At 43.2% G+C, this 16,379-nt stretch overlaps 2 protein-coding genes across 2 annotated transcripts in view; both read left to right on the top strand.

The window, feature by feature from the left end:
• Positions 1 to 15,201, top strand: part of LOC310792017 (zinc finger Y-chromosomal protein 1-like) — a gene marked incomplete at both ends in the record, with an annotated part of 29,099 nt that extends 13,898 nt beyond the window's left edge. The window contains one exon of the mRNA XM_083653699.1: positions 14,112 to 15,201. Coding sequence (XP_083509825.1) covers positions 14,112 to 15,201 — 1,090 coding nt within the window. The remainder of the gene's footprint in view (positions 1 to 14,111) is intronic.
• Positions 5,032 to 6,181, top strand: LOC310791739 (uncharacterized protein). Its single transcript, XM_083653395.1, has 5 exons — positions 5,032 to 5,198; positions 5,282 to 5,453; positions 5,549 to 5,697; positions 5,784 to 5,960; positions 6,107 to 6,181. The coding sequence occupies exons 1-4, from the start codon at positions 5,048 to 5,050 to the stop codon at positions 5,957 to 5,959; spliced, it is 648 nt and encodes a 215-aa protein (XP_083509521.1). The 5' UTR covers positions 5,032 to 5,047; the 3' UTR covers position 5,960; positions 6,107 to 6,181.
• Positions 15,202 to 16,379: the final 1,178 nt, after the last annotated feature.

The raw sequence follows: 16,379 nt of genomic DNA, 5'->3' as shown, positions 1-16,379 counted from the left end.
TAACCATGTAGATTCCCACTATGAGGTCAGTTTATCAAAATGACGCCTGTACGGAAATCTGAATTTTGTTGTCGGAGATTGCTCCTAGCAGCCAGACTACAGTCATACAGGGGGAAATTATTATCCGATGAACTGATCTTTTCAGCTCTGTTGATTAGCTAATGTTTCCGTAGCATTTGATGGAACAGACTGTTCTGTATCTGGTAATGTGTACTCTTATTTTGATGTCCGGAAAGGGAAGTGAGTGTGGTTCACTCTTGCTCTGTGTATCTCTCTCGCCCCTGACCAAGTAAATTATTGTTATCCAGCTGCCTGTCTCTTCTGTATATCCTTATACAACAGCAACGAGGAGAGGAGCTTGGGAACATCCACATAGTCAAAGCACTTCCCAGAGATATCCATATAAATACGATCCTCGTGCTTTAAAGCCCCATTCAGCAACTTTTCCAAGTTTTGCTATTGGGAGAAACTGCCCAGGGCTGGCCAATGGAGGGCGGTGTGGGATAAATAAAGGCGAGTCTCCCTATTACAAGTCAATCTACCATGTCCTATGACTAAAAAGATCTCAGTAAAAAAATTCAAAAAAATTACTGATTGGGGCTTTAACCCAAGTAAAACCTACAGTGTCTGTTTGCGATAGGCTAACTTGTTAGCTATTAGCTAATGGCTGGTATTGTGTAGGCCTCATTTTATACCCCGGAGTTGTCAATCAATATCCTTTATTTAACCAGGTAAAAAAACTCATTAAGATTAAAACCTCTTTTCCAAGAGCGACCTGGCAAAAATGGCACACAAACACAAAATAAACAGATAAAATACAGTCAGTCACACACTCAGGGAAACAATAGTGAGGTTACACCAGTCCTGAGGTTAAAGGAGTACTTACCTCCAAAACACTTTTTTTCAGCTTTTAACCAATATATATGACTTTGGGGGTGATGTGTGAAGAATTCTGGTCAGAATTTCCACATTTGACACCAAACTGTTGCCATTTTACCATTTGTATCATTTTTCAGCAGCATATCTGGCATAAGCGCCCTCTAAGGGTGAAAAACTGCTTTTTTTTGTGCCCTCAAATGAATGGGATATTTGGTACAACCTGACGTCACGGTGGGTTTAGCGCGTGCATCTGGTGCATCTCCAAAGCCTATACAACTAGGCAAGATGAAAAAACCTCACTCTGAGTTTTCCGCCAACCGGAAGACGGGCAGGTCTTCTTTTGTCCTCGAGCCTGGTGGCCAGGCTGAGCCAACTAACCAAGCGTCTATTGTGGGCGTTCCTAGAGCCTGTATGGGCGTTCCCAGAGCCTGTATGGGCGTTCCCATACATGCCGACTGTCTATAAATGGCTCTGGCCCCAGGCGGGCTGTGGAGAGTTTGGCGTTTTTGGCGAGAGAGAGAGAGAGAGAGAAAGAGAAAGAGAAAGTTATCTAGTTATATTCAGATTGTGCCGTTAGTTTATTGTTTGCGAGTAGTATTTAGTAAGTTAGTGGTTTTAGACAGTTGTTAGGTTAGATTTTCCGCATAGTAGTAGTAGTAGTTTAGCGTTAGTAGTCAAAATAGTTAGGTAGCGTTAGCTCTTTGTTAGCATACAGTAGGTTAGCAGTTAGGGAGTTTTAGCTAGTTAGTTAGCTTAGCCGAGCAGAATGGTTCGGCGGTGCTATTTCCTCGGGTGTGCAAACACCAGTGGACTGCACACTTTCCCTGTGGACCCGGAGACTAGGCAACGGTGGCTGGTTGCACTAGGCCTATCCCCGGACCTCGGTCTGCCGTCTTCAGCAGCAGTGTGTAACCGCCATTTTTCCAGGGATTGCTTTGCCAATGCCGCGGAGGTGGATATGGGTTTCAGCAAGCAGCTCACTTTGAAAAAAGGTGCTGTGCCTCTCGCAGTGCTGCCGAAACAGTCAACATCACAGCCGCGACATGAGGTGAGTCCTAGCTAGGTCGATATGTTGGTAAAGCGGTGAATAATGTGTGCTGTTTTGTGTGAATACTTCGGCTGATTAGAAGTTGGGTTTGATTGGAATACCATAGATAAAACGTAATTTTTCTAATATTCTTGTTTGAATTGTATAACGTTACCCATTGACTGGCCGCCTGCCATTAGAAATTACCGTACTGGAGTTTACATCAAATGGCGATTGTCACAGCAAGCTCCATCATAACCAACGTTAGGCTGTGCTGTTTGATATGCTAGTTAGAATGCTGATTTGACTAGCATTGATACGATTGCATTGTAACGTTACATGATAAGACACGGCTATATTGAGGCATGTGGAATGTTTGAAAAATATGCAAGTGGCTCAAGTCACTAGCAGAAAGAAAACAATTGTAAGAATTGGCGTTTGTGTGTTTCCAGCCTAAAGTGACCAGAGACATGGCGTGCCAAACTGAACCAGTCAGCACACAACATTTTAGTGGGCAAGCTAACATGAAGCCTCCCAGAAGAAGCAAAGGTGAGCCGTAATATTAGGTTGACACCTGCTATACATGTATGTGTGCAGTGTAATACTGCATTATATTGTGTTGTATGTTCTGTATGTTGCAAGGACCCCAGGAAGAATAGTATGAATAGTCAGACTAATGGGGATCCATAATAAACAATAAATAATAAAGGTTAGAGAAGCGAGCTTGTGACCGGAAGGTCGTCGCCGGCAGGATAACTCTGGGTGGGGAAAGTGAAAAGGCAGCACTTGCCCCTCACTCATTACCACCACTGAGGTGCCCTTGAGCAAGGCGCTTGACCCCAACTGCTCCAGTGGAGCTGATCAGTTGCCAGCAGATCAGACTGTGGCTGTACTGGTCAGCTTCCAGGTGTGAATGTGACCAGGGCACTCCTGCTCTCTGTGAGACTCCCCCTGTATAAATAAAGGTTAAAAAAATATGAATGGGATGAAGGTAGGCACAATCAAGTATAAAAGTGTATGCCCCTGAGGTGGGCAGGATTTATGGCCACTCTCTGAATTTATTCCTATATCATTATTTCCTATATCATTGTTCTTTATTATTCTGTTTATCAGTAGAACTTTAGCTCATTGCTAATTGTAGAACCCTTTCTTCATGCGCAGCTGTTCAGGCCCGAGTTCCTTGCAGGCATGTGTCATGTGACACGAGCACACTGGCGGCTGTTCCTGAGGCCCTGCCAATGGAGTCTCCAACAAGCTCCAGCCCAGGCTCGACGCCGGTCAAACGCAGGAGATGTGAGGACTCTAGCTCCCCGCTAGTTTTAACCGGCAGTTCCATGGATAGGTAAAGCATTTACTTTATTTATTTTAATTATTGTGCAAATGTTTGTTACATGAAAGCCAATGTCAGCCATGTCAGTCTCTGTATCCAGAGGGCATTTCTGCAGCCATGTTCTGCTCCTTGTGTTGCGAGTGCAACACTCAGCATTTCATTTCACAGCCACTAGGTGTCAGTGCTGCTGTAGCATTACAGAACCAAATTATATAGAGTTGAAAATAAAACGAACTTTTGAAAAGTCAGAAGTATTCTTTTTTGTGTTCACAATAGAGATGTCAGGTTTGTTTGGAATATTACATCTTCCATCATTGCTCACTAGTGCTACATCTTAGGCTAGCCTTTCTTACCCCAGGTATGGATAAACTTCTTCATAAAAAAATGAAATTAATATCGGTTATATCGTATCGGTTATCGGCCAAGAAGAATATATTTATCGGTTATAGTATTGGCTCTAAAAATCCATAACGTGCATCCCTAAATGGTAGTCTGTCATTTAGAAGTGCTGTTGTCTGGTTTATTTAGTCAGATTTTTGTCAACACAAGGTTCATTCATACTCATAGAGCATTTTCCTTACACCATATCATTTGTCTTTCCCTTTTCTAGTACCTCAAATGCATTGCCACCTCATGCAGTGACCAAGTACATAGTCTACGAAGACAAATTAATGGAGCTGTTTGAAAAATGTTCACTTTGCCACCGGAGCTGTGAGATCACCAAAACAGTCATTGGGACACTCCTCCGGGTGAAGCAGTACTGCCATCACTGCCACCACGCTGACCAGTGGTCCAGCCAGCCAATGGTGAACAACATACCAGCAGGGAACCTTCAGCTGTGTGCTGCGGTTCTGTTCACAGGCTCATCATTCGCTAAAACATCAAAGGTGAGACAGGAACAAATTTATAATATGTTTTGTTCCGGTAGTAGATTGCAATTATGTCGCATCACATTACTGTTTTCCTTTTAGTTCATGGAAGCCTTCAAGATCCAAGGAATCTCAGAAAAGACCTTCCATAAACACCAGGCCAAGCTCCTCTTACCCACCATCAACTGGCAGTGGAACCAAGACCAGGAGGCTCTAATCAATGACAGCATAGCTGGTGGAGATGTGACACTCGGGGGTGACATGCGGGCGGACTCGCCGGGTGAGGATTTGATGAGGATGTATGATAGTTAGCTACAGCATAGCTACAGCATATTTTCAACATTTTTTAGTACTGTTATTTTATAGTTTTATTACTCTTTACTCTCCTGTTTTTAGGACATTCTGCAAAGTATGGGAGCTACACTATGATGGATCTCAAAGTAAACAAAGTCATTGACATTCAATTGGTTCAGGTGAGACATTGATAGAAAAACAGTAAGAAAAATAATTCACATGAGTCCTTTTGTATATACTGTGCAGAGCATATATCTATTTTTTTGATCCATCACCAGAGCAATGAAGTTGGAAACAGCGGACGGATGGAGAAGGAGGGATTTGAGAGGAGTCTGTCTCTGCTGGAGCGCAAGGGAGTCCAAGTCAAAGCTGTAGTCACTGACAGACATACAGGAGTCCGGAAATTTTTGCGGGAGCAAAGAAGTGAGATTACTCACTACTTTGACCCGTGGCATATTGGAAAGGGTATGTATGAAACGATACTAAAACATCATATTGCTGCAATTTTCTCTTACAATTTGTGTTTGTAAGCTTTATGTTTTGTGCCCAGGCGTGGGGAAAAAGATTGATGCACTTGCTAAAGTGAAAGGAATGCAGAAGGTGGCCTTGTGGAGGAAGAGTGTGGTGAACCACATTTATTGGTCGGCTATGACCTCTGCATCACCGCAGGAGGTTGAGGCGAAGTGGTCCTCCGTCGCCAGCCACACCCAGAATCTCCACACCCATGACAATGCCCTTTTTCCAAAGTGTCTCCACCAGCCTCTAGTCGGTGAGCAGGCAAGGGAGTGGCTCGAGCCAAGTAAGTGCAGTTGTAAATCGCTGATCATGTTTACAGCTATTTATGTTGCCAAATTGGGTTAATTACATTACTCCTGTGTGTAGGTACTGCAGCATGTGAAAAATTGACAGCAATTCTGCTGGCTCCGAGACTGATAAAAGACATCATAAAAATCAGTCCACAATACCACACTTCAGGGATTGAGTCGTTTCACAGTCTGATCCTCAAGTTTGCCCCCAAAAATGTGGTGTTCTCCTTCACTGGAATGCTGTGCAGGTATTCAATGCCTGTATATTTTCTAACTTCTAGTATTCACCCTCCCCTCCCATTTTTTGTAATGGCTGAACCTAACTGAATGTGCTTCTTATTAGACTGCAGCTGACGGCAATGCACTACAATGAAAATGCAGACAGAACACATTCATCCACTGCAGCTGGAGCACTGAGATACTTGATCGTGTATCCAAAGTACAAGCACGGTGACTACAGTGTGCAAGCACTGAAGAGTCATCCCACTTCAGGTATTTTTTTTTTTTGTCATAAGTGCAGCATCATGATTCATTTTGGGAAAGTTGTGTTATAACTCTGTTTTATCTGTACACTGAAGGCTACATCGACACATTGATGGAGCTATTGTTTGATCATGTTGTGGGAGAGCCGCGTCCGTATCAGGAGTTCCTTGATGCAGTTCCTGTCCCAGAGGCTCTATGTGCACAGTTTCAGAGGCCTGACAAAGCTGAAGCAGTGGCCAGACACAAGTCACGATTCTTCAAGAATAGCTAAGGTTTGGCTGATTACATAATAGTTTGTAAGAATATATTTCTGGTTATTGATCACTGAAAGTGGTTGTTTGCCAGTTGTATTACTATCCGCTGATATATCCCTGTTATCGAACTAAAAATCTACACGCTTTTTTTATTTTTTTTCCAGTGACGTGTGAGTTCCTGTCCAGGAAAGAGGCTGTCACTGCAGTGAAGCGCCCGGGGACCAACTTCTTCCAACCGCCGCTGGTCAGACGATCTTCTGCATGTCTTTAGTGGGCGGTTCAGAACCAGAAATTAACTTTTTGACTCACTGGCCAGGTGACTGGTAGATGGGGGGGGGGGGGAATCCACCCGCCAGGCATATTTCTTACTGGCCAAAATAATATATCACATTTTTGTCATAAATACGTCAAGGATTCTGCTGAGGATTTTTCTCAGATGGCCATTGCAGCCAGTAATGTTCCCGAATATTTACCGTCCACTATTAAACAAAGGACGTTATAAAATACTTGTTTGAAGAATCGGGTAGACCCCTGAGCGTCACCCGTCAAATGTAAAATCTGGTTGCCAATAGCGCTTGGCGGGTGTTAATTTTGGGCCCTGGGGGGGTTATATATGGAGGAACCCCAGGGAGAACATGCAAACTCCACACAGAAAGGCTCTTTCGACAAGATAGCCCACCTGGACAGTAGGCACTGAAGACATGGGGGGTGGAACATGCCCACAGCGTCCCAGGGGGGGATTGAACCCAGGACCTTGTAGCTGTGAGGCAACGGCACTACCACTGCACAACCGTGCCTCCATCAGCCCAACAGACTCCACTTCAGATGGCTGTGTGCACGCACGGTATCTGAGATCACACACAAATATATTCTAGCAGTAACTAGACTTGTCTTGTATCAGTACTAAACACTAAATGATACCTCTTTGACCTCTCTTTGTCTTCCCAAAACATCTGTTATCTGTTTCCAACCAGAGGTTCTACTGAGAGCTGAACAACTTGTCCACTAAAGATTTCCTTCTCCCGTCTAACAACTGACTGCCGACTACATGTCCCTCCATGCTGAAGGCCCAAGTAAGTTTCAAGTCATTTGGTCCATGTCATGTTAGCCAATTTTTCTAACCTGTTCAAAAAGTACAAGAGTGAATTCAATCTACCGTACATTATAATTATTGATATTCTGTGAAATACATTTACGGTAATCAAAGCAGCAACAAATAACTTGATGAAAACCTTATTTCTTCTCAATAAAAATCCCTCCCATCGCTTTCACAACATGGTGAAATACTGACAGCCAGACTGAAAAGTATAATCAAACAAATAACTACTGAAACTTATGTATGTCTTTTTAATCAAAAAAATATTACCTCCCCATCACTTTTACTGACAGCCTAGTCTCAACACCAGACCCATGAGTTCTTATGCTCATACGCGACTTTAGCCCACCCAACCTGCCTGTTGAAAAGGAATCACTTTCATTGGTGCTATGACCTGTCGGTTCTCCTCCCAAAACAGCTGCAAAGTAGCACAGATTATTACCGCAAACATTATTTTTTTTTACTTGGACAAATTAGTTCCTGTCCAGTGGTGGGGTTGAGTCCATGCCGAGGTTTTATCAGCTCAACAGACTCCACTTCAGATGGCTGTGTGCAAGGTATCTGAGACCACACACAAACTTGTGTTGTATCTGAACACTAAACACTACGGCATTGAGCTCTCTCTGTGTCTTCCTGAAACATCTGTTTATCTGTTTCCCACCAGAGGTTCTACTGAGAGCTGAACAAGATTGACGTCTCCCGTCGAACATCTGACTGCCTTCAACCTGCGCAGGCTACGAATCAAACTTCTCTTCAACCTTGCCTTACCTTGCAACACTACCGGGACAGAAAATTGGTGTTTCTTCCCCTCTTGACTCTCACTGCTGTTTTTTTTTTCTCTTAGTTTGGATGTTACTTCAGGGTATCTGCGGGGTCTTGAAAAGTAAAATTGATAAATTAATTTAGGGAAAATTAAGGCCCTTTCAGAGGTATTACATTTTGTAGCTTTTGTGCTGATGGTCTTAAATGAGCATATGATATCAGCCCATATCGATCGTAGACCCCTGAATTGAACAGATATCGTGAGAGCAGACTAGATACAGTATATCATCCCGCTACGTTCACACAGACACAGGGAACCTACGCCTTGCCTTGCCTCAACCCACGCCTACACCTGCAGACCTTGAGCTGGGTGTGAACCGATCACACCGCACGCCTTTGCACGCTGAACCTGGAGCCGAGTCACAAGCGCCTCTCCTCTCTCCCGGCTGTATTTTTTCACGTGTGGTCCCGAATTATCATGTGTAGGTAAAATAAATCTGATATATTTAATGTTCTATTGATGCTGGATATGTATAACCAGGTCTGACTATAGTCAGACTTTTTAGAGAGGCAATCTTGCAAGAATATGTGCTGGCACAACAACATTGTCCATCTTGCTTCTTCGGTCGCTATTCTCTCTTGAAGATTTGTTTGCCGACGGGAAGAAAGCCCCACGTGATAGCCACCCGTCAATCTCACTCTCTGCTCAACACTGTTGTAGTAACTATTTTATTTTGAAATTCAGTTGACTGCCATTTCCCACGGATATTGTCGTGGTTTTCTTTCGTGGCTTGACAGAAGAAGCCTGCCTGCACGCGCCTTGTCGGCTTGAAAATAGAACTTGCGCCTAAACGATAAAATCGGCAAGGCACAGGCGAGGCGTGGGTACACGCAGGGTTCGCGCTCAGGCGCCCGGTGTACACAGCCTCGTTGACTAAAACGGACGCCTGGATAAAGGCAAGGCTTGGGTGGCCGGTGTGAACTAAGCCTTAGAGTTTGGTATGGTAATATGGCATAAGTCTTTTCCTGATTTTAAACGGTGCATTACAGTAAACTGATGTCATTTTCTGAACTTACGAGACTGTTCTAGCTGCCTTCACCAACTTAGTCCTTACTTCCACATCATTAGTGATGATTATTTATCAAAAATCTTGTGTAAATGTCACCCTCACCTTGTGAATTGCACTCGAACAGTCAGTTATCAGTGCAATTTATAAAGTAAAGCGTCAACCAGAACAAGTAACCACTGAGACCCCTCACTGATAAAAAAAAAATCTATCCAGTATCTTCAGGAGTGTTTTAATTCAATCCAAGCAACTCCCATCAATCTATATCAATCTAAACAAAATTAGGTCATGGACTAAAAAGTCATACTCATGGTCATTCTGTACTGGGTCTTCATCAGGCCATAGCCTGATGAAGACCCAGTGAGGTTGAAACGCGTTGCGTTTTCCTGCCCGTGTCTCTTATTTTGTATGAAGTTGTACATTGTATGTAAACCTGAGGTTACCTGTGTACCAACACTTCTGGATTAAATTTCTCATAAAGTAACCAGTAAGCTCCTTTTTTCACTTTTGTATTCTACTTGACTTTGAGCTTGCTTGCTGCCACTTTCTCTACTCCTAGGCTACTAGTATAACATTTCTATCTCAATAGGCTTCACATGATGAATGACATAACTGCTGAATATATAAGTTCTGCATTACTGATGTTTAGTATAACATTTCTATCTCAATAGGCTTCACATGATGAATATATAAGTTCTGCATTACTGATGTTTTAAAAATGTAACCTGTTATGTGATGATAAAACCATCCTGTGCCTAAAAATAATTTCTGGAATTGACACAGCTGTGGACTTGATGGAGTGAAAATGATTTTATTTTAGTCCTCAAAATCAAGTGAAGGGAGTGGGGCCTCCCTGAAACCAGTGTAGGCTGCCTCATCTTCAGGGAACTCAATCCTGATGCGGGTGACGACGCAGGAGGGAAGGCGCACTCTCACATGCTTCCCCAGATAACCCCACACCCAACGCACAAAGTTGCGGTATGCAAGAAGCCGGTAGGAACTGTAAAGAAGGAATATATAATATGGTCAGTGCTTTGGCCAAAATGTTAATTTGTTTTATTAATCTACAAAATGGGGATCATTTTCAGGATGGAAAGGATGTTAGATTGTGAGACTGAGTACTTGTTTACTTTATATATCAAATATGTATTAAAAATATTGTAAATACAATTCCCTGTATATACTTGCTTATTTAAAACCGGATCGTCCAATTCCCCAAAGAGTTGCAGGTAAGTGCCATATGCTGCTTGCAGCACATATGGATTGAGGGCAACTGGTTCAAACCCTGGGTGCAGAGTTGCACAGGCGACTTCTTCACCGTGATACCGCCCACACCTGCGCATGACCTGCATGGAATGAAAAGCAGTATATGTGTTGTGTGGTCTCATGCAGTGATGAATGTATTATAACCACAGAAGTACATGTGAGGTTACTTCAAATACTGATACGATGGAGCTTTTTAGGGTTATTTGGTGTGCTTATACCTTTGGTATTTCCTTGCAGCAGATGTTCTCACTAGGAGAGAGCTTGCTGCAGTTGCCACAAGAGCACCTGTTACAAATGGAAAAGACATTTCAGAAATGTGCCATGAAAAATCCCTATGTAACTGCAAAAACTGGGCTATTGGTTCAAAAATGTAATTTTCTGTTAGCCAGTGGGTTCCAGGTGGCCCCCAGCAAAAAAGTTGTAATATATTGTCTTTGGGTCATTTATAAATGAAATTAGAAAAATATTATTAGCATTTTTTTGTAGTGCTATTTCACATTGAAGTCAATGGAGAGTGGCTTGTATGTATTTTCCACCTATGGGTATTAAAAGTAAGGCAATGACAGAAGTGGGTATATGACTGCTTTGGTCATGGGTTTCAAAATCTTATCAGATGGGGGTCCGTGGTCTAATTTGTGTCAGTTTAGGGGTCCTTCACGTGAAAACGTTTGAGAACCAATGCTGTTAGCTAGCCTACAGTACAACACTCAAATCCTGTAGAGGGCATTCAATTGAATTGTCGATCATACCATTCATTGACCTCTCCCATTCTGTGGTGAGCCTCCATCTCCTCGCCCACTGCTTCAATAGCTGCTGCTGGCTCCCCACCAGCCTGTGCTAGTGGCTCAAACTGATAAGGTTCTGGGCCGCCGACAGGGGACTCCGGAGGAGAAAAATCCTCGACGTCAGTGTCTGGATCCTCCACTTCTTCATAGGACATTTCTGTCAAGGGACTGTTTGTGCTGCTATCAGAGTCACTCATTGTTAGAGACCTTAGCTAACCTAGAGACAAGCTAACCTAGCCTATGCTATCAGTGTTTAGTATGATTGTGATTGTGGTGGGCGGGGGGGGGGGGGGGGGGATGCAATGACGTATCTACGCCAGTATGCCGCCGGCGATAACGAGTCTCGCGTCACTAGTCTCTTGTAACGTAATTGCCATAGAGATACATGCAGAAAATAATTAAATTTCTAGTTCGCCACTGAATTACCAAATTGATATAACTTTCAACCATTTTGAGCAAAGCTCTTTCCAAACAGGCCACCAGCGTTGGCTAATTGTTGATATTTATACAGATATGGCCCCTCTCAAATAAATTATTTTTGAGGCAATAGGCAAACTGTAATGGCGTCGATTTCAGAAAAAAAATCTGGACTTCAACACAGCCAAAGAGTCCAGTATAGACAAGAGCATATGTCATTTCTTGGTTTTTTCCATAGGTATTTTCAAATCACTGTTCTAATACATATCTAGGGGGTAAGTCCTCCTTTAAGTACTGGTCAAGAGCATTCATAAAAAGCAGATCTCCATAATCCCACAAGGGTAGAAAAGTTGTAGTCATCAAGTGTTTCCTGACTTGAGATGAGAAACACAATTTATTTCTAAAAAAGAAACGAAATTTAAGTTTCAGCTTAGAAACAAGTTTAACAATATGAGATTTAAAAGGCAAGTTCTCATCAATTAAAATGCCTATTTATAAGATGTGACCATTTCAATTCCAACCCCTTGAACAGTTGACAGCCTGTTTTGCCTAAATAATCCTCCTTTCCTCAATTTTGCGCTAAAAGAAAAATACTGACACTTATTGTAGGCTACATACTGTAGCTGCTAGATTATAGTCTCACGGCACAAATTGGATTGGCAAGTGTTGTTATTTCGATCTCCTTTTATTTGTACACAATTTGAAATCAACGCAATTTAAGAATATCAGTGAAAGTGAAATACTGTAATTTATAGATGTATTATGCTAGAACACTTATCTTTTTTTACGCATACTTATGCTTAAATTAACGTAGCGGCACTGGTTTATTTCAAGAAAAAAAAGGCTAGTGGAAATTCTGATTGGCTGACTTTAGAAATCTAGGAGCCATATTGATCAAAAAAGTTAATTTCAAGCAAGCCATATATATACAGTATATAGCGTGTGTGTTTATATATATATATATATACACAACCATTTTACAAGGATTTTTCTCACATTTTCCTTGTCCAATTTCCCCTGCTACCCCAGTTGTTGCTCCACCCCCTCTGCTGATGTGGGAAGAGTTGTAGACTCGCTTCCCACCCGGCCAATTGTGTCTGTAGGAGTGTCTGACCAAGCCGGAGGTGCCACTGCCAGGAAGTGAACCCGGGTCTCCGTGGTGGTAGGCGAGAGCTTTTACCGCTGTTGCCTGGATAAAAAGTTATTTTTCCAGTAGGACACAGAGAGTGTTTTTTAATGGTTCATTATCAGACATGAAAAATTTACAGTTTGGTATTCCTCAAGGGAGTTGCCTTGGGCCTCTCTTATACACTATATTCACGAACGATCTGCCATTGGTCTTAGAAAAGGCCAATCTGACCATGTAGGCGGATGACACTACGATGTACTGGGCATCTGATTCAGTGGAGGATCTGACAGAGGCTCTCAGATGTTAAATAGTTCAAAGACAAAATGCATAGTATTTGGTTCGCAGAGTGTGCTACAATCTAATCCAAAGTTAAATCTAATACTGAATGGAACAGAAATTGAATAGATCAGTGAAACAAAGCTACTGGGTGTAACATTGGACAATCATCTATCATGGTCATCACATATTGATCACATAACTAAGAAAATGGGGAAGGGGCTAGCATTATTCAGAAGATCTGCTGAGTATTTAACATCTGCTTCAGTGGTCCAGGTTATACAAGCACTGGTCTTGTGTCATCTTGACTACTGTCCTGCTGTGTGGTCCAGTGCATCAAAACAGGAACTAAGGAAACTACAAATTGGTCAAAACAAAGCAGCTCGTATTGCACTTAAATGTAGTTACAGGTCAAGTGCAGTGCTAATGCATAAAAAACTAGCATGGCTGATGGTGGAACAAAGACTGCTTGTGAGTCTAATTTTGTTTTTCAGAAAGATCTGTGGTAGCAAGGCATCAGAATGTTTATATAATCATATTCAATATACATGTGACAGACATACACAGGTGGCGAGGGAGCGTTTCACTTTACCTAGGCCTAGAACAAATGCAATGAAAAAATCTGTAATGTACAGAGCCATGTCTGAATGGAATGCTTTACCTCATACAATTATAAACATAGAAAGTAGATATAGACTTAAAAAGAAGCTAAAAGTACATTTTATAATTTCATAACTAGTTAATTATAGGTCAATGACTGGAACTGGTATTAAAAATAGTGATTATACACCTAGATATCGTATGGAGTTGATAGTAAATGATGTAGTAATATAGTTAGATGGTTATATAACATATATGCATGTGTTATACATATACATGTATTATACATGAGATTGGACTTGAATTATATGGATGTACTATGGGTGGACAGATGATAGATAATGATTGATAGATGGATAGTAATGTATTAGTTAGGTTATAGGTAGATGTATTATATTATAGTATAATATTCCAGTATATGCTGTATATAGTATTTTAGGAAGATAGTAAGGTTGTGATGTAGGTTACATGGTTATTTGAATGGACATATACTGTATTTAGAACCAGGTTGAGTGAGTTTTTCTTTGTTTTCTCTTGTTTGTCTTAAATTTATGATTTTAAAATGTGTTTTGTCTTTTACTTTGCATATTTGTAATGTATCTGTATTGTTTGTTTTGACTGTGGACCCCAGGAAGAGTAGCTGTTGCCTTGTGTAATGGCTAATGGGGATCCTAATAAACTAAACTAAACTAAACCGCTACACTAACCAGACGCCCCAGCGATGCATGATCTTAAATTGAACCAGTTCTTACAAATCCTATCTCCCTGCAGGTCCAGACTTAAAACACACGAAGTCATCCACACAGGAGTGAAGCCCCACCCCTGTGATCTCTGCCCCAAGGCCTACATGAGGACCAATGACCTGGAGCGCCACAGGCAGATCATCCACATGGAGGGGGCTGAGGGGCTGCCTGAGCCCAGCTCTCTGCTGTGTGATCTGTGTGGGAGAGAGTTTAGATGCAGGTCTCAGCTTGCCACTCACTTCCAAACGCACACCGGAGAACGGCCGCACCTCTGCAACCTCTGCGGCCGCAAGTTTGCCCGTCCGTACCAGCTCAAACGCCACCGGCTCCTGGTGCATGTCCCCGGGGCAAAGGGTGGAAACACGCCCCAGGAGGACAAGCCCTTCGTATGCACCGTGTGCGGGAAACGGCTGAAGTCTGACGTTCTCCTGGCGGCCCATTCCCGCACGCACACCGGAGACCAGCCTCACCGCTGCGGCATGTGTCCGCGTGGCTTCCAGCGCGCCGCGCGCCTCAAGCAGCACCAGATACTCGTGCACTTCAAGCTGAAAAGAGAGGAGGCGCCGCAGACGGTCTTCCACAGGAAGGACCAGGCCACGCCGAAAGTGTTTGTGTGCAAGGATTGCGGCCAGGCATTTAAGTTCAAGTCTCTGCTGGACAGTCACGCGTTGACCCACACGGGCGCTAGGCCTCACGCGTGCCAGTTCTGCGAGCGCCGCTTCAGGCGCCTCAGCCACCTGAAGAGACACAGAGAGGTGGTGCACGCCAACGGAGCCAAGATGGCCGAGAGCTTCGTCTGCCAGGTCTGCGGACAAGACAAGAAGTGCAAGTCGAACCTGGAGAGACACTCCATCATCCACACGGGGGAGAAGCCGCATGCCTGCCAGCTCTGCCCCGCCGCCTTTAACCGCCGCGGGAACCTGCAGCAGCACCTGAAGCGCGTGCACGCCGTGGGGGCGGAGCCCGCCGAAGAGACCCCGCCCAGCCTGTTCGACGAAGAGGAGGACGGACCAATGTGTGTGTCCGCTCTGTCCCACAGACAGGAAGACAGCCTGGGGTCTCTGGACTCTGAACCCGCCGCTGGGTTTGACCCCGTGGCGTCCACTGAAGTACACTAAGACACGTGTCAAACTCAAGGCCCGATGTGGCTCGGCACCTCATTTTATGTGGCCCACAAGAGCAAAGAATACATTTATATGGACACCCGCTGCAAAAAATATTGTTAAATGTTAATAACTTTTGAAGCGCTAATCCTATCAATATGATCTAAAAACTCATATAAAGCAGAAATTCTCAGCTTTCGAGTGGTGCCTCATGTGTCTCATGCATACCTGCCAACATTGGGCTGTGAAAAAGGACATTTTCTGGGGTAGCTATCGGTGAATGGCATACCCTCAAGGTCTCCCCGCCCCATAACCCCAAATTAATAGAATAAATACAAGGAGGTAAAGTAGGCTAAATGACTTTTAATTAGTCTTAAATTCATCTCACAGTAAAATAAATACTAATAAAATAAATTGAACATACAAAATATACAAAAGATGTGACCAAAAGTCAACATCTAAAATTTACATCACAAAAAATATGAGTGAGACAGGAGGCAAATGTCAAAGCTTGCAACTGTTGGCTGATGTGGCTAGCGGTTAGAAACTGGAAGGTCTTGCACCAAATGGACTGAAATTTGGGCACGTATGTCTTCTTGGGTTCCATGCATTTCCAGTGGCAAAGCGAGTGGAGCCCATTGACTATACATGCGGTCCTCACCTGAGAGCTTGCGCTGGGTTGGTACCAGGTACCACAACACATCCTACAGTCTAGACATATTACAGAAACTGAAACACCAATTTGAGTGGTTGTCTCCCTATGAAATCAGGAGATTAGTCGGGGTGGCTATGGCTCAGGAGGTAGAGTTAGTGCGGTTCCTTGTGTAATTTCGTTCAATTATGAAATGATTGTGAATATGATTATGAAAACTATATATTTGAAACCCTTAGAGCATAACACATCAGAAAATATATGATTCCATTTTCTCAGATGTCAGATTTTTATGCCTCCGCCGGCGATAGCCAGGCCGGAGGCATTATAAATCCGGGTTGTCCGTCCGTACGTACGTACGTCCGTCCGTCCGTCCGTCCGTACGATGTTTGTTAACGCGATATCTGAGGAACGCCTGGACGGAATTTCATCAAATTTGTCTCAAACATCGACTTAGACTCAAGGATGATCTGATTAGATTTTGGTGGTCAAAGGTCAAAGGTCAAGGTCACTGTGACCTCTCGAATGCCATTTTCAAGCT

Source organism: Poromitra crassiceps (genome assembly GCF_964638095.1).
Source record: "Poromitra crassiceps genome assembly, chromosome: 17".
Taxonomy (NCBI): Eukaryota; Metazoa; Chordata; class Actinopteri; order Beryciformes; family Melamphaidae; genus Poromitra; species Poromitra crassiceps.
This window is presented reverse-complemented; position numbering and strand designations above follow the sequence as displayed.